Consider the following 18,661-nt stretch of genomic DNA (forward strand, 5'->3'; position numbering starts at 1 on the left):
GATATCCACCTGTACATAAATCAGTCCAAAATGGACCAAAGAACTTAATGAGACACATGAAGATTGGAACTGCTAGAAAAAAAAACAATGACTAAAACACTTTGAGATAGAAGCATAAGAAAGAAATTTCTTCAGTGGACTCCAATACCAATAGAAAAATCCCAATAATTTATAAATTAGATTACAAGGAGCAAAAATGTGTCTCTACAGCAAAAGAAACAATCACCAGAATGAAGATACAGCCTAAAGAGCAGAAAAAAATCTTGGTTATCCACATATCACAGAGTGAATTAATAGATATAATTTATAAATAGATGCAAATTAAAAAATACTAACCTATCTGTATAAAATGGAAAGGTGAGATCAACATGCCACACATTCATAATTATTGCTGCACTAGTCAAAATAACCAAGACACAAAACCAGCCTAGATCTCCCTTAGCAGAAGAACGAATACAGACAATGTGGTACATATATACAAAGAATTTCAGTCAACCTAAGAAAAAAAGGAAATCAAGCCATTTTCAGAAAAGTGTATAGAACTAGGGGTCAATTCTATTAAATGGGATACACCAGATCCACAAAGACAGTTACCACATTTTCTTTCACGTTCATAATCAGAACTTAAATCTGTTTGTGCCATGAAAGAAGAAAGGAAACAAAGGGAGAAAGGACAGATGACAGATGGCTGGGCTAGAGAGTGTGATGGGATACAAGTGACATGAACATAGGAGGGCAGACTATAGGGGAGGAAAGAATTAAAAGTTAGGACAATGGGAGGAGTTAAGAATGAGAATATAATTGAATTGCATAATTATATAAAATGCTGTAGTATAATATGCTGCTTTTTATGCTTACTTAAAAATAATGTAAAACAAAATTACCTTAAGTATATAATCGATTTTTTTCTATTATTATTATTATTATTATTATTATTATTAAAAATTCATTTGCAAGCCGGGCGTTGGTGGTGCATGCCTTTAATCCCAGCACTCGGGAGGCAGAGGCAGGCGGATCTCTGTGAGTTCTAGGCCAGCCTGGTTTGCAGAGCAAGTTCCAGAACAGCCTCCAAAACAATACAGAGAAACCCTGTCTCGAAAAACCAAAAAAAAAAAAGTATTTGCTTGAAATCTGTACAAGTCAAATATATGATATTAATGTCTCAGAGAAAGTGGAGTTTCACTGCTTAAAGAAACAAATCCTGAATTCTGATGGTAGCCAGGCTTCAAACTACTACAAGCCAGCCCTTCAGTATAGATCAAAGAGAAATAGTGTGCTATCTATATACACTAAACACAGAAGAGTATATTACCATTTACAATTTCCATCCAATTAACAGAGCCAACAAAAGCTGCATTTTCTGCACCATCTGCTCCTAAGAGGAGTGAGCCAAGATATGATTTCATGCCACAAATGCACACACTTGTGTGTGTCTACAGGGGTAAGATGTGCACCACCTGAGGTAAAGCTGAAGTGTAGCTTCACTCTGGAACTTTCCATGTATCTAGCACACTGACTGAATATAAAGTCACATTCAGTCATAAATCTGATAGCTAAAAGATATAAAATAAGCTTGTTTCAAATTTAAATTAAAAAAAGAGGACAGACTAGTCATTGTGCTTCCATGCCCAAAGTTCTCCATAGACCCTGAATGGAACCATGCAAAGCATCAATGTCCACTCACGTACTTAAGCTGAGAACTTAGTACATTCCTGCAGAATAAGGCACAGCTTGGGTCCATTGAATTTAAGCTTTATGCTCTTCCTCCAAGCTACACAAGGAAGGCCTCAGAAATCTCTGGTTTATGTGGCCAGTCTTCAGTACACTTGCAGATGAATGAGGCAAGTCTCCAGATAGGTGATGCCTGATATTGAGGGGCTATGCTCGCTTCCTGTGTGGCAGGATGCTGCTGTGGCTTAATGAAGGTCACATAGTGACACAAAGTGCAGATGCTGGTTAACTCTACTCTCCCTAGATGTGGATGAGTGCCTGGATGTCAGTGTGGACTGTGACCAGCTGTGCATCAACTCCGAGGGGACCTATGACTGTGCCTGCGAAGAAGGATACAGAATCGGAAGTGATGGAAGGACCTGTCTCTGTCAGTAGTCAAGGGATTGTTCTGTGACTCCTAGGTTCCCTCCACTTCCTGCTCTTCAGGGTGCTGGAGAGGGAGACTTCACAACACTCACTGCCTCCCTCCTTCAGGTCTCTGTCTCTCACTCTCTACCTTCTACCCTGTCTTTCCCTCTTTCCTACCTTTCTTCGTTCCTTCTTCTCTTTCCCTCTCTCCCGTTCCTTCCCTTCTTCCTGGCTCCCTCCATCCTCATTTTAGTTCCTCCCCCTCTCCCTATCTAGCTTTACTTTATTTCCCTTGTACTCTGTCTACTGTAATTCAACCCCATGCCAGCAGCATGTGGCTGCTGGCACAATGGGCCTCTGAAGAGCCTACTCAGAGCTCTTTATCCATAAGTCATCCCTGCTTGGCTGTCTAGCTCAGACTCTCACTGTCTGTCAATGCTTGGTTGCTTTGGCCCCCTTCTACCCACAGTGTTAAAAACCAGTCTCCTCCTCTCTGGTCTGAGATTTAGATGATGAGCAGTTAGAGGAGGAAGAAGATGTACTAGACATCCTGAAGTTTCCAGGCCTTCTGGTTCCAAGCTCCCCTCAGCTGCTCCCTTACCATGTTTTTTCTCGGACCACTTCACATGACGACGAAAGCAATAATGAAGAAGACCAGGGAACAGAAGGAGAGTTCCAAGGGCTGACAGCCTTGCAGAGGGTGGGTGAGTAAAGGATTTGTTTCTTTGGTCATCGTTCCTCATCATCAGATAACTCAGGCATGTTATCCAGGTAATTCAGTATCAATAGTTAACATCATCAAATGTTGAGAGAGGAGAGCTAGTAGAATTATGGGACTAAAACCTTTACTTTTGCATACCTCATTCCTATAGACTTAACATCTCTTAACTTCCATTTTATATAATAAAGAGATAATATGCAGGTATTTATGAAATGGGAGCATGGGGTGAAAGAATGTGTTGATGGTTCAGTGATTAAAGGACTTGCTACTAGGAATGACCTTCTGATTTCAATATAGGTCCCACGTGGTAGGAAAAGGTGACCCACATAATGGAAAAAGTTAACCCACTCCCAGCAATTGTCTCCTGACCTTACCACATGGTGCCATGACATGTGTGTGTGTGCGTGCGCGCGCACACACACACACACACACACACACATACAGTCACCTAAATAAATAAATAAAAATAAAAGATAAACTAGCAGTAATATATTTGTATTTATAAGCATATCTATAAATGCTTTTGCATAAAGGTAGGATATTGAAATGTTAAATTTCTGATGCTTTGCCCATTCAAAGTCAGAATAAGTGTAGTTGACCGCAACAAACATAGACAAAGTGAAATCATTTGACCAAGGTTTGGAAAGAGAAATCCAATTACATCTCAGCTGTCTCCCCTTCAGTCATTTGCCAGTCATGAGATGTGCCATGCAATCCCACAGACAGCTGTTAGGAAAGTGAGGTAGGTGCAGTGTGCTCAGTAGCATGGCTTGTGAGGGACGTGCACATAGTGGAAATCAGCACTGCATACCGGGGAGAGGCCCCACATCCTCCCTACACCAAGATGAGGACAGAACATGAGCCCATCCCCATGTGCAAGCAACTGAGGAAAATAATACCTCTATACTTTCTCATATTAGGATAATCAGCATCAAGAGGAGAGGGAAGAAGTGAATAGGATGCATTTCAGTAAGAAATAGAATATTATACACATATTAAAGAGATTTGGTCACACAGTGTGGAAGAATGCTGCAAATGTTGTTTTGACAAAAGAAACCTGCCTGCAAATGTGCTTACTTTACAATTCTATTTATAAAAACGTTCAGGAAAAAAAAATGTGTGTTGTCAGAAATTATGGTAGTGTTATATTTTTGAGCCAATGGCATTGACATTTTAGGTGACAGGTAGTATGCTGTACCGTGATCTGAGATTGTGGGTATATTTGAGATGTGTGCATCTTTACACATGATGGTTAATTTTCAATAAAAATTTCCTTTAAAACATATGCATAAAAATCTAGAAAGGAAAGAACAACAACCTGGACTATCTGCCTCTTCTGTGTCTAGAATCACTCATAGGCCTGGTTTATGTTTTTTCCCTATAGCCCTTTAAGGAATGGAAAATAATCTAATATTATAACTGTCCAAAGTAAAATATGTTCTGTGTTGAGAGTCATATCTTTGCTAAGGTTCTTTTCTGTTTCCTTTTCTGGTTGGTTGTTTGTTTCAGGGGTGGGGGGACAGAGATGCCTGATCTGATTGGTTTTGTTTTTTTTTTTCTTGGTGAATTAAGAATTTTGCTTTAAGCCAGGCGTTGGTGGTGTACACCTTTAATCCCAGCAGTCGGGAGGCAGAGGCAGGTGGATCTCTGTGAGTTTGAGGCCAGCCTGGTCTACAGAGTGAGTTCCAGGACAGTCTCCAAAACAATACAGAGAAACCCTGTCTCAAAAAACAAAAAAAAAAAAGAATTTTGCTTTTGCTTTATATTTGGGTTACATGTGTAGCTTGAAGCCAACTAAGCTGGTTTCCCATGCAGTCTGTTTAGATGGCACCTTTGGCCTGGACTGCAGCTTGAGCTGTAAGGATTGCATGAATGGAGGTAGATGCCACAAAGGAGAGAGTGGGTGTGTGTGCCCAGAAGGCTGGAATGGCATTCTTTGCAATGAGAGTAACACCATAAGAACTGGTGTGGATCAGCAGGCTCATCAGGGTGAGTTCTTCTCCAAAAAAAGCCCCCTAAAGTATACTGATTAACTATCCACTGAGAGACAGCCATATATTTGTTTTAAATAAATAAAGTGACAGTGAATGTTGGCATTTGTAAATTGAATATATCACAGAAAGGAAAGATTTAATATTCTCAATAGAAGGCAATTCTCCAAATCCTGCTAACCCACAGAACATAGAAAGTAATAAATCTCCTAGATCCTCCCCGTTGTGTCCAGACTGAGAGAGCATCCCTCCATGGGGAATGGGCTCCCAGAGTCCATTTGTATGCTAGGAATAAATGCTGATCTAATCTCCAAGGTCCCATAGATTGCTGAGGTCTCCTCTGAGACACCCTGATTGGGGGTGTTTGTCTGGATCAGTCCCATGCTGGGGAGCAGGAGGGAGATGGAGTGGGATGGGAGTTTTGGAGGAATGGGGGGCCGGGTGATGAGGGGAGAGAAAGGAAACTGAGAGTAACATGTGTAAACATGTAAATAACAAAAAAGAAATTAATAAAGCAGCTAATAAGATAGGTCTTACAAAAACCCTGTGCTCCAAAAAATCACCAGCACCCGGCCTGCTATTTCCACTGGAAAAGTCAGGAACATTTGGGTTAAATTTTTCAAAACTGAAATGTTTTAACTAGGCTTTCTTCTGTTTTTTTACCTCTGCCTTTTAAAAAATCACATTAACATAGCCAATGGTGATATTTTCATCTTTTTATATAAATTTCTCAAGAGAAATTATCAAAAATTTAAATATGATGCCATCCAAATATCATTTCATTTGTGTTTTAAATGAAGACAGCTTTTAAAAGTTGAAACTTCCATGTGATGAAATAAAATACATCAAGTTTTTTCCCTTTTCATCTTTCTCATATACTTCAAAATATGTGTCTTCATGATTATCTAGAAGATAGTGTGAGCAGAATTTTTCCTTTTAGCTCCCTGCATGCAAGTTTAAAAGAGCAGAGATGTATTCTAATGACTGTCACAGGCACAGGACCCAGGGCCTGATGCAGTGACATCATTTGACCAGCATGATTCCTGTAAATATTCAGATTGTCCCCAAGATTCCCTGTGATCATGTTCTTTGCTGCTCTCAGCCTTTTTAACAGCCCAGTGTCTTTACATAATATACACACTTAGTCACATGGAACAATTCAGAATTAAGTTCCCATAAGTTCCTCTTTTTTAAAAAAATCTTTGCCATAGTCTTTGCCCAATTGACTATTTCTAGGAATTTAATTGACTGTGTAATTCATATTCTGCACTTTTTAGTTCTGTGACTGTTGTTCCCCCAAGATCTCTGAAGATCAGTTTTTGCCTGTCATGTAAAGCTTCACATGGCATCCTCTGCAAGCACTGGTCTTTCTAATGGATGTGAAGCACTCTCTCTTAGACTGTATAAATGTAAAGGACTCTTTCCTCTTAGGTTCTATAGATGTGAATCACTCTCTCATAGACTGCATAGATGTGAAGCATTCTGTCTTAGACTGCATAGATGTGAAGCACTCTCTCTTAGACTCTATTGCTATTCTTTCTTGGAGAGTGTTCCCCTTGGTCAGGTATAATTCATTCTTATTTATTGTCAGTTATTCGATACTGGAGTGCCAACAACATCAGTATAGACAGAAAAAACCTTGGTGGAGACCCTCAATTATATGGACCCATAAGTTCATATACTCCATAGTATAAAATGTATATAATGTCACTATATGATCATTATAGTATAAATATTTGCTTTAGCATGCAAGTCCATTGATATAATTGTATGCTCCTTGACATGATAGCATGAGAAATAAAGTCACAAAATCTACTTCTGAAGCATCAGAGAAAACATCACTGATGCAAATCTCACCCTTAGAGATTAAAGTGACCCAGGTGATAAAAAGACAAGATATCCATGTCTTCCTACCTGGAAAATCTTGTAGATGTCTGAGTGTTCATGAGACTCTTTCTGGAAGTGTCTGTCTCAGAAAACAAAAGGTAAGAATGAAGACAGATCAATCCAAATCAACGCAAAGTTTTCAACTAACTATTCAGTACAAAGGGAGTGGTGATATTGTTTAAAATCCATGAAATTACATATCTTAAAGATGATTTACATTTTAAAATGCAATTCAGGAAATTAAAAATGAAACTGTAGAAATCAGGAAAGTAAGGCTTCAAATAGAGATTATCTGAATCCTAATCCTAACTCTCCCCACTGAGTACTATCTCAGTATCTTTTTGGTCTACTATGAAAATACCTACTTAGACTTCTCAGCAATTTGTTAAAAAATTATAAGAAAATGCATTAACTATCATGTTGTACTATTTCATAGCAGGGCTTTTTAGAAGAAGCACACCTCATTTAGAGAAATCCCATGTTTGAAATCACTGAGCATTGTTTGATTATCTAGTGGAGAGGAAAGAGAAGTGATCCCCCCAGGCATAGATTACTCCATGGACAGAAGAGCTTGTGATGCATTCCAAGTCCTCTAGTTCAGTGTTAGGACATGCTCCTGCTAACAGTTTCTCCTCTAAGATCTTTATTCTACATTTTGATAATAATATATATTAGAAATCCCTTGTATTGCTTTTTTCTACTTTGTGGGATGGGTGAGAGAATCACATTTATCAGCTATTTAAATGATATACCATAACTCAGTTACTATGGGAAGCCACTTAGAATTCTTTATCTTCATTTTTAAAAACTGTCCCTTATATAGATGCTGGAAAAATTCAAAGTTATACTACACATAAATCAACAACGTGGGACTTGACAATTTTTCATCCCTAATCTCTTTATTCTTTTGTATTTTTACTCTCCCTTTCCTCTCTTACTCACCCTTTTATAGTAGCCTATGGCTTGGAATATAAAAAAATTGGGTAAGCCCAGATGTATAGTATAGTTACCTGGCATATAAAAGGCTGTGAGTTCAAATACTAACATTGCATAAAAACAAAGCTATTGAAGCATGCCTACAATCCCAGCCCTTAAAAGGTAGAGGAATGGGAATTAAAAGTTTAAAGCCATTTTGAGTTTACGGTCAGTCTTGTATACATTAGACCTTGTCTCAATGAAAAAGAGAGGAAAGAAAGAGCAATAAACATATCAAAAATAAAAGATAAATATGAAACTGTTTCATATAATGGTAGGAGGATACTGCAGGGGACATCGTAAATGCAGCTTTAGAATGAATTTTATGGTAAAATATCATCTAAAATAGTTAATAAGATTATCTCAAGAGTTACATGTTTTCACACTAAAGAATGTCCCAATATCTTCAGGGTACATATCTGAATGCCTGGTATTTCTAAAAGGACCAACAAACCAGAGACTATTGTCATCTGCTTAATTTCTTCATATATAGAGACTCCAAAATACCTTGGGAGTCCCTAAGAGAACTCTAGCTGTGTTCATTGCTGGTTTTAAAATATGACATTTTTTTCTCTGAGTTTTCTCCACATTTTTCATAGTGAAGATGCATTTTGTTTCTTATTAAGGTTGGTTAGAGTTATTCAACAAATAGTTGGGTAGTTCGGTAGTGTTGTAACAAGGAGGGCCTGAGTTTAAGGAGTAAGATCAGTTTTGCATTTAAACCTTGTTAGCATTTCCTTAAGTCATCATTATCATAATCAACTGTATCACCTGGAATTCCCTGGGGTGATTAAATCATAGGAACCGGGACTAGGCCAGAGTTAACCCTGGTTCTGCAAGGTGCTAAGAATGTATTTACTCAGTAGCCATCTGGATAGAAAGGCCACCTCTTCTTCTGATCTCTCCTCCTGGCCCCAGTTGTGATGGACAGGATGTTCCATCACATACTCACCTTTCCTGATTTACTCACAGCTTGTTCCACAGACACCAAAAGAAGGTAGTGCAGGGCTGTCTGCAATTGTCAGAATGGAGGCACCTCTGATGCTTACACTGAGCAGTGCCAATGCCCCCAAGGGGTTTATGGGAAATTTTGCGAAGAAGGTAGGAATGCCCTGTCAGTAAGATGAGACGCTGCTAATTTTGGGGTGGGAGTGGTGTAGGGGTTTCATGGAAATAAAGACTTCAAAGGCTGTGTCTATATGACAAGAATGTAGTTGCTTTGGCCATAGCAAGCATGACAGAACAAAATAAGAGTTAGATGAGCAGAAAAAAACAATGGAATCTTGAAATTCGCAGGTAAATGGATAGCACTGGAAGAAACCATCCTGAGTGAGGTAACCCAGCCGCAAAAAGACAAACATGGTATGTACTCACTCATATATGGATTTTAGACATGGATCAGGATAGTGCCAGTCTGCACTTCCACTGATAGAGAGTCTGGGAAACAGGAAAGAACCTAAAAGATATGCATATATGCATAGTACCCAAGAGAAGAGGATTGAGACAAGATCCTCTGAATGGATGGGGAGCACGGCAAGGGGTGGGGGAGGAGTGGGAGCTGGGAAGAAGAGAGGGGGTGAAGAGGAAGAGAGTTGGTCATGGGGGAACAGGAAGTTGAGTGGGTGGGGGTAGAATAGGGGGAAGAGGGAATCATAGGATAGAAGACAGATCAGGCACCAGAGTGACCTCGAGTGATCTAAAAGGAAAACACCAATTGGCAAGCTAAGCAATGGTGGAGAGACCACCTCGAATGCCCATTCCTGATAATGAACTTGATGTCTATAACCATCCGGGAGCCTTCATCCTGTGACTGATGGAAGCAGAGGCAAACACACAATTAATCACTGAACTGAACCCAAGGAACCCAGTGACAGAGAGAGAGGAGTGATGACCAAATTGGCAAAGAATGGGCTGGCAAAACCAGCAGAGACAGCTGATCTGAACAGGGGAGAGCTCTTGGACCCCAGACCGACAGTGGGGAGGCCAGCATGGGACTGATCTGGACCCCCCAAATGTGAGTGTCAGCGAGAAGGCCTGGGCAACCTATGGCGCCCTGAGCTGTGGATCAGTGTCTATCCCTGGAATACAAACAGTCATCGTGTGCCTATAGCACAAAGAGGGATGCTCTCTCAGCCTGGACTCTTAGGGTAGTGCCTGGACCCTACCCAGAGTGAAATGACAGACTCTAGATATCCCCTATGTGGAAGGATTTGGCAATAGGGTGGGAGGGTGGGGGGGAAGGGGAATGCGGGAGGAGGGGAGGGAAAGGGAACTGGGATTGACATGTAAAACTAGCTATTTAAAATTAAAATAAAAATGATTAAAAAAAGAGTTAGACAGTGTGGTAGTTTGAAAGAGAATGAACCCCATAGACTCATAAATTTGAATGCTTGCTCACTAGTTGGTAGAATATTAGTAAAGATTGAGAGGTATGGCTTTGTTGGAGGAGATATGTCACTGGCAGTACACTTTGAGGTTTCTAAAGTACATGCCTGGTCCAGTATCACCCTTCATCATGAGGTTAAGATGCAAGCTTCCAGCTACTGCTACATACCTTGTCTGCTGGCCTACAGTCATGCTCCCAGCCATGATAATCATGAACTTACCTTCTGAAACTGTAAGCAAACCTCCAGTTAAATTTTTATTTTATTGTTGCTTTGGACATGGTGTCTCTTCACAGCAATAGAACGGTAACTAAGATACTTGGCTGACTGTGATGAAAGCAGGATGAATCCTCATACAAGAATTTTGTTTTCTTCTCAAGAAAAAGCTTGGTTTGTAAATTTGGGTCCATAAGGAGGAACTTATTTTTTATGCAGAACAAAAAACAAGACAAGAGTAAGGCCCACATGGCAAAAGTAGGAGGGAGATGAAATCAGAGAGCAAGAGAGGGAACAAGAGAGCTAGAGAAGAGAAATTACTGTAGAGTTCACAAAATAACAGTGACAACTGTGCATCTGGTCAATGAACTCCAGTCCTCACATTTAACACTTCACCAGCTGACTTATTGTCTCACACTTGGATTGCACACATGAACTCATAGCAATTGAGACAGCATGTGCAAGACTTGCACAAGCTCAAACCACATTTAATCCCATCGTGGATAGAGGAGGGTAGTCATGAATTCCCACTCCTGGCTGAGGAACTATTGGCAATGATAACTGCTGGGGGAACCATTTTTCTTTAAGAGTTTGGCCCCTAGTAGGCCTTCCACAATCCAGTGGAAGATCCCACATCTAAGAATCCATGAGCATCACAAATTAGAGTTGATGTGGTTTCTTTTGAAGTTTAAATTAAATTTATTTTTAATTGGGATATAAAATTAAAATCGTACATGTTTATGAGGTTTCATATGCTGTTTAGTACACATATACATAGTATATTATTAAATTGGGTTAAATGTATATATACACATCTCCCCTAAAATTTATCATTTCCTTATGATAAAAGCATTCAGTATCCTAGCCAGACAGTGGTGGCTTCTGCCTTTAATCCCACACTCAGGAGGCAGAGGCAGGTGAATTTCTATGAGTTCAAGGCCATCCTTGTCTACAGAATGAGTGAGTTGATGTGTTTAAAAGAAGAAGATACAAAGTTGGGTATAAAGGGAAGTAGGGTGGATTTGGGAGGAGGAGCAAGAGACGGTATGAATATGATCAAAATACATTGCAAGAAATTCTCAACTCAACATACTATTAAAAAGATTCAATTTAAAATTTCATAACTTATACAATGTATATTGATCATATCTACCCAACACTACCTCAGCCGAAGTCTTCCTAGTGCATCCTGTCCTCCCTTCCTCTCAACTTCATGTTTTACTATGGATACATTTAATGTTGCCCACATGTGCATGAATATGTGGTCATCTGCTGGAGCATGAACAACCTACCGTTGGTCAACCCCCTAAAGGAAAGTGACTGTCTTTCCCTCAACCCATCAGCTGTCTATAGCTCCTCAGATAGGGTGGATACTCAGAATTTGTATTTTATAAACAAAGACTGTGGCAATTTCTGCATGTGAGTTAATATTTACTTCTTTTGCATACCCTGCAGGATGCCTGAAAGGATTCTTTGGAAAGAACTGCAAAAGAAAATGTCACTGTGCCAACAATGGCCCTTGCCACAGGTTATACGGTGCCTGCATATGTGACCTAGGACGCTATGGACGGTTCTGTCATCTCAGTAAGTCATAGCCGTGATTTATCCCTGTGTGAAGCATAGTGACTTTGAATCGTGTGGCAACAGATAAGGCAAAGGTAGAAAGGACAAAACCTAGTTCATCTATTCATATAGACAAAGATTTTATTCTATTCTTTGGGCTTTTTACATTACAGAACCTAGATTTTGATGAAGAAAAATATTTCCAAATCTTAATTTTTTTCTATATCATGATTGTCTTAGTTATCAAGCAAAGATTGTTGGAGTTTGTTTAAGTAAACACCTGTCACTTTGTAGGACCTGATTGTGAGGGGCCTAGACCATGTCTCTGTGTCTAGTACAGAACTCTATTACCTTAAAGTTCAGAACAGCTCTTCTGCTTGCATTGTTGACCATGCAAATTTCCAAAAGATGCCCCAAATATCTGAGTCTGTAAGCCCATCTGTAGCTTCCACAGTTTCTCCCGAGTAACACTGAGGGGCCTTCCTCCAACCATGAAAATAAGATCTGTGAGTCGGAAGTGACTGCAGACATCCCTGAAGTGACGTCAGCCCTTCCTTTTCCTTGTCCTATTGCCCCTCTCACATCTAGCTACTGAACAAATGAGTCCTCTGCAGATTTCTTCTAATGAACATTGGTGTCTTGGTCTGGTTTGCCTGCTATGACAGAATACCATATAGGTATTTTATAACCATGGATAGGTTATAAAAAATGTATTTAATTCTAGAATCTGTCCCCTTATGACAGGTGGCTTTGGGGGTCCTAGAGAGTTCCTGGCTCTGCGTCCTCCTGTTGAGGGAGCAAGTAAATATACCCTTAGACTTCATTACTAAAGCACTAACCTCACACATGGAAACTCTACCTCTTAGCTAATATTGTTCTGAAAGTCCCACCTCCAAACAGCATTGTCCAAGGGGATTAATATTTCATCGTAACCATTTTAGGAGGATCGTACCATTCACACTGCTGTTATGAAGTTGCCATGATCTTCTACAGTTTATAATTTATCTTTCTGAATTTGCATAGGACTTGCAAACTTAAGAGAAGGAATGACTCAGGAAAAAAACATAGTAAATAGTGAACAAGCCAATAAGTGATCAAGTGAAGTCATCATATCACAATACACTGATTATGGGTCATGAGAAAAGATTAGGTTTAGGTAAATAAAGGAGAGAAAGAGGCTCCAATAACTGAATAGTAGAGGTACCAATGGTATGTTCTAGAACATCATTTATCTTTTAAGGCATGCCTAGAAAAGAAAACTGGGTTAGACACAAAGACAGTATCATTTCTGCTATTGGCCCTTGCTGCTTTGATCTGCTGCTTTGTCACACTGGGCTTCCCTTGCAGGATGGGGTGAGAAGGCACAGAGTAAACGACACAGGCTCTACTATACTAGCTGAGTGTAGCAAGCTCAGTTTATTTTAGGAAGGGGAAAGTGTCCACCTGCCTGGGGGAAGCAGCAGCACTAGCATCAGGGTCTCTTGTGGCATCTGGAGACTGGTTCAGATCATCTTGTCTCATGAAAAGACTGCTGTTGCTGGGGCCCATTTGGCAGACCTATGTTAGCTCAGTTTAGGGCTCAGATAGCCCATTTAGTCTGGTTTAGGCCACCAAGGGCCTGTTGGTCCCCAGGCCATTTGTGCCTGGGCAAATATCCACCACAATCCCTGAATTGTAGCAAGATATATCCAATATGAAGTAATACCAATATTTCATATGATAATATCAGATGTTGGTGAACAAAAATTAAATCAATACATCTGGTCCAAAAGTTTAGGAAGCTCACTTTTCAGCAATAAAATTGGCATTCTTAGGATTGAAAAACAGGCTCATATATTTAAATTCTGCCAGTAATAATGACTTAGGAGAAAACCAGCAAACAGGTTGTGATGGTGGTGGTGGTGGTGGTGGTGGTGGTGGTGATGGTGGTGGTTGTGGTGATGGTGGTCACTGTGGTGGTGGTGGTGGTGGTGGTAGTGGTGGTGATGTGGTTATGGTAGTGGTGGTGATGGTGATGATGATGGTGGTAGTGATGGTGATGATGGTGATAGTAATAACTGTGGTGGTGGTGATGGTGGTAACTGTGGTGGTGATGGTAGAGGTTGGTGGTGGTGGTGGTGGTGATGGTGGTGGTGGTAACTGTGGTAATGATGGGGATGCTGGTGGTGGTGGTTATAACATTAACATTTTAATGTCACCATCTTTAGGAAGAGTGCATATACCCTAGTTCCTTTAGATTTACTTCTGAATGTCACTTGACTAGCCCTGAGGCCCTCAAGTTCTACAACTCATCATTATTTTTCTAGCTACACCAGTTGCCACAGACTGAGTATCTTAGAACAGAAACCAATGGTCTGACATTTCTGGAAGCTAAGAACCCATCTTCAAGGTTTCAGTAGCTTTCTGACCCTTCTGAAGATGTTATGGAGATCAGTTCAGGCCTTTTCGTACCACAGGAAATTCCTTCTATGGCATCATACTGTCCTTCATTGGTGCTTTCACTACATGAAGGTTTCTGGAAAAATCCCTCAGTCTGTAAACTCTTTATGTGTTTTAAGTCAGCATCTCATCTATCCCAGTACAACCTTGTCTTAACATATTAGGTTGCCCTTGATGTATTTGGAAGTTAAGTCACATTTTTAGGTCCTGAGAATCAAGACATAAAAATTCAAGTGATGGATGTTCTAATAGGATGCCTAACAAACTTATTTTCATTTTTATCTGAACTCATTTATAAGCAAGTATTCTGAAATAAACAGAAGAGCCTAGAACAAGACAGACCCCAGGCTTGGGGAGTCTGATGTTGTCTGTGGAACTTGGTCATGAAAAAGATAACTTATCAGAACTGGAACCATTATTGAAGTGTTCACATGGCCCTGTTGATTGCCTGACTTTAAATATTATTCGCATTGTCCCTAGCAACCCGAGTCGGGATTGGTTTTGAGCTATCATAACCACCATATAGAATGAACTCTACTATTGTCACTTGTGATCCCCTAGGGAAGCAGCACAACTCATTGCATTTTCTGCAGACAGCATTCCACAGCAAAGCCTGTAAGGGCTCGCCATCAAGTCCTTTGAGCCAAGGAACACCTTAAAACGTATTTCATTTGAGAAATATCTTGAATATTGTTAACTCGGAAACAAAATAATTGTTGGAAAGGGAATTGAGCTGTTCTAAGAACTCAGCAGAAAGAGTAGGAAAGAGAAAGAGGAAGAATGCATGGACTATAGCATGTTATCCTAAACACAAGGCCAAGATGTTTTCAAGTTAGAATTTCAGTACTGATCGCATCATCTCTAAAACTCAATGGCCTGGGGAAAATAAAGAAGACAGGGCAAGCAGCACTTCCCACAGAAGTGGTCAAGTTAATATCGCTGTCACAACGGAAGCTTTGTGTAATCTATGAGATGTAAAATTATTTCTGATTACCATATAATGAGGGGGAGTAAGGACAATGGCCAGCGTTCACATAAGTGCTTGTCCATCATCTCCAGGCTTCAGCTGGCTGATGAGGGGCCTGGCAGCTGAAGCAGTCCTTGGAGAATATTAAGTCCAGGCAGCAATAGAGCACGTTTGAGAAGCAATCTCTCTCCCAGCATCACCGCAGCCTTTTAAGTAATTCAGCCTTCACTGTTCATGTCCAGTTGCCAAAAAGCAAATAAATTGCCTGATTTGAAAGACATTTGTTGCCTCATTTTTTTGGCAGCTATGATGATCCCCTTATTCTCCTTATAATTAGGCCCCAAAGAATGTCATGCCTGTGCACTAACAATTTTAAATAAACAAAGCACTGCTTTCAGGTGACCAGCCTGCTTCACTTTGCTTACAGGTTGTCCCAGAGGGACCTATGGAGCTGGCTGTTCTTTGGAATGTCAGTGTGTGGAGAAGAACACCCTGGATTGCAGTGCCAAGAATGGTAGTTGCACCTGCAAATCTGGTTACCAAGGCAACAGGTGCCAGGAAGGTACAATCCAATGATTGATTTTTGTGCTTCTCTAATAATAATCAGCCATTGTTCAGCATTGGCCATTAATGAGGTAATCTGCATCAATGTCCTCAGTGGTGGGAACTTAGATGTTCCCCGTTGCAGGTGAGGAAACTGAGTCAGTGAGACACTACAATTACTTACCCTTCTCTTCTTGGCCACTTCTGTTAGTAGCTCAATTTCTAGTCTGACTAAAGGAAAAAGATTCCACAGCCTAAAATTATATCTGAAAACAGTTAAAGCTAGATAACACAGACTCATCAGCCAAGGACCTGCTCTCTTCCAGATTGAAAGATCATGCTCTTTCATCTAAAACTCAATCATTCAAATACATTTATTAATAGTTCCTTAACCATGGAGAATTAAAAATGGGTGCCCTGTCATTTCTCAACTGTATAGATGTCACATTCCTATCATAAATAAGACATAGATACGTGTGTAGTTGCATGCAAAAACTGAGAAAATGGTGTTTTGTTTCCTCACGTATCTCCCCATTTCTGCAATAGACACTAGTCAGTAAGTCTTTTCTTAAATCAACACATAAGTGTGTGGGTTCATGTTCACTGTTTATATATTTTCCTAAGTACTAGCATTCTTATTTAGGAAAGAAAATGCTATGGCCTTTTTGCTCTTTCATAAAAACTGCACACATACAGAAAACCAAATGATCATAACTAACGGCAAGTCGTCATATCATTTGCAACCACACGAAGATACTGGGCTTGGATAGAAGACACCACAGCTCTGAGTCCACTCACCGAAGCAGTGGAATTGAAACTTGCCTTAGAATCCCTTATGCTCTGATTTAGGGAATATTTTCTTCCTGATCTGTGACTAGAAACCTGTAGCTGTAGAGTATAGTATGAGCAAGCCCAATGAGCTAGTTCGGTGGCAGAATTGTGATTACCTAAGTAATGAGGAAAGGAACTTGGGGAAGCAGAAGTCCATCCTCAAGCAAATGTGTTTAATATGGCACAATAATGGGTCTCATGCCACTCTCTCACTCCCTGCCCTGATTTTAAGCCTGGTGTTAGCCTTCTATTCATGTTCCCACTGAGATGTCGTGTTCTGGAAGTCAATGCACAAGGATGTAATACCATGTACACACACCTGGGTAAATTTAATTTAGTCTGACAACATTTCCTTAAAGCAGCTGAATATACTTTATTGGAAAAGGCTTCTGAGAGCCCACTGTGAAAGAAAATGAGTTTAAAGTATATGTAAATCAGCAAAATAGAGAGGTCACCATAATCTCTAGAAAACATATTATTTTTCAATCAGATAACTTTGTCCAATTCTGATAGTTTTGTCTAGCCACAAAATGAAATGATGAATAAGACTGCAGCATGTGAATGGGCTCACCATGATTGGCAGCTGAAATTAAGTCAAAAAGAGCTCTTTAAGAGTTGTGCAAGATGAAAATCAGGCCTGTTGTTTTTCTCTGTGTGTCTGAACCACTGGAGTAGGCCAAGACACATCTTCAAGAATCTTACCCCCAGGCCTTCATTGGAACTTCACATGAATAGTCAATTAATGATTGTTTCAGGACCAGCAGCCTGGACAATCAACACCAACCTCAGTTAGTTTATCAGCAATGGCTTCTAGAAACAGAAAAGCCATGTTCTTCCTGTAACCTGTGATATGGAGGAGACAAACCACTTCAAAGCTGCATATGCCTTCTGAGTAAAAGTTTGTTTCCTGGGTACTTGGGACCCCAGCCATAGGCAGATTTCTAAATGGGGAGTATCCAGTGGTTCACTGACCTCCCATAAAGGCCATTTTAGAAAGTCCACACAATCCCTGTGCTATTTCAAGAAAATCGTATCTTCCTTCAAGTAGTTCCATGGCAGGCAAACTTGAAATTCAGAGCCCCAGTGGGTCTCTCAGAGAACACTAAGTGACTTGAGTGGCTGTGAATAGTCCAGCATCACATAGTAATGGGCGACCTAGATTCCAAAACTGAAAGGCATAGGATTAAATTTCAACTTTGCCACTTACAGCTTTATGATATCAGATATACCAGATCACCTCTCTAAACCTCATTTAATATAGGCTAAAGTTGTGATTGGCTATTTTTTATGGAAATCTGATGTAATTATATAAAGATATGGCTACAGATCTGGTGTAGACACCTCAGAAAAGGTGGTAATTCTGCTATTCAAAGACTCAGCCCAGCCCAAAAGATACATCACAGTGGGCATAGTGCACTGTAACTTTCTACCATTGTCAAGTCTTTGAGGAAGTTTTCCTGTTTTCTCTGTGTACAGAGGATAATTTCACCTAGATTTCTACTTGCAGGGGTTTGCTGTCTCTGAAGGGCCCTTGTGCGGTAGTATCTACTCCTTGTCTTTTCCCATCAATGGTTCAATGGACACGCAACAGGACAGAACCCAGTTTCTCTTGAGCTACCTTAGACAGTATATACACCCTTAAAGAATACAAATCGAAAGGTTCTGCCTTGATTAGAGTTAGAGGAGGAAGCTGTGATGAGGAAAGTCAAGACGTAAAGGCAGCCTTCTGAAACGCTTTTTACAAATTACACCTCAGTTTCTTGTTTGTTCTGTACAAGTGCTTCCGAAGATATATCAAAATGACTTCCATTGTTACTGCCTGAAAAAAATACCCCCCCCCCACACACACACACATTTTCAGCAGGAGAAAAAAAAGAAAAGAAAAATGGCAACTACTATATCTGTTTCCAAAGTGACAGACGCAGCATTGATTTCTTCAGGGAATACTTTTGGAGGTGCTGCAAATCTTCAGAGGCTATTAAACATTTCTTTTCTTTGCAACACACACACACACACACACACACACACACACAATTTTCCAACTCAGGAAACAGGGAAAGTGAAA

The 18,661-nt window shown here is 40.1% G+C and overlaps 1 protein-coding gene across 12 annotated transcripts in view; it reads left to right on the forward strand.

Moving 5' to 3' along the window:
* Positions 1-18,661, forward strand: part of LOC101823368 (EGF-like and EMI domain-containing protein 1) — a 648,492-nt gene that overhangs the window by 540,964 nt on the left and 88,867 nt on the right. For 7 of the 12 annotated variants that reach the window (XR_005880408.1, XM_040754542.1, XM_040754540.1 and 4 more), the window contains 6 exons: positions 1,976-2,098; positions 2,583-2,783; positions 4,616-4,789; positions 8,950-9,015; positions 11,709-11,837; positions 15,650-15,784. Coding sequence is in view for 11 of the 12 variants with exons in the window: in XM_040754542.1 (XP_040610476.1) it covers positions 1,976-2,098; positions 2,583-2,783; positions 4,616-4,789; positions 8,950-9,015; positions 11,709-11,837; positions 15,650-15,784 (828 nt within the window). In the remaining variant the exon portion in view is untranslated. The remainder of the gene's footprint in view (positions 1-1,975; positions 2,099-2,582; positions 2,784-4,615; positions 4,790-8,949; positions 9,016-11,708; positions 11,838-15,649; positions 15,785-18,661) is intronic. The other 5 variants (XM_040754537.1, XM_040754546.1, XM_040754538.1 and 2 more) reach the window with 5 other exon arrangements.

The sequence above is a fragment of the Mesocricetus auratus genome, unplaced genomic scaffold (genome assembly GCF_017639785.1).
Source record: "Mesocricetus auratus isolate SY011 unplaced genomic scaffold, BCM_Maur_2.0 Super-Scaffold_100011, whole genome shotgun sequence".
In the NCBI taxonomy this organism is placed as follows: Eukaryota; Metazoa; Chordata; class Mammalia; order Rodentia; family Cricetidae; genus Mesocricetus; species Mesocricetus auratus.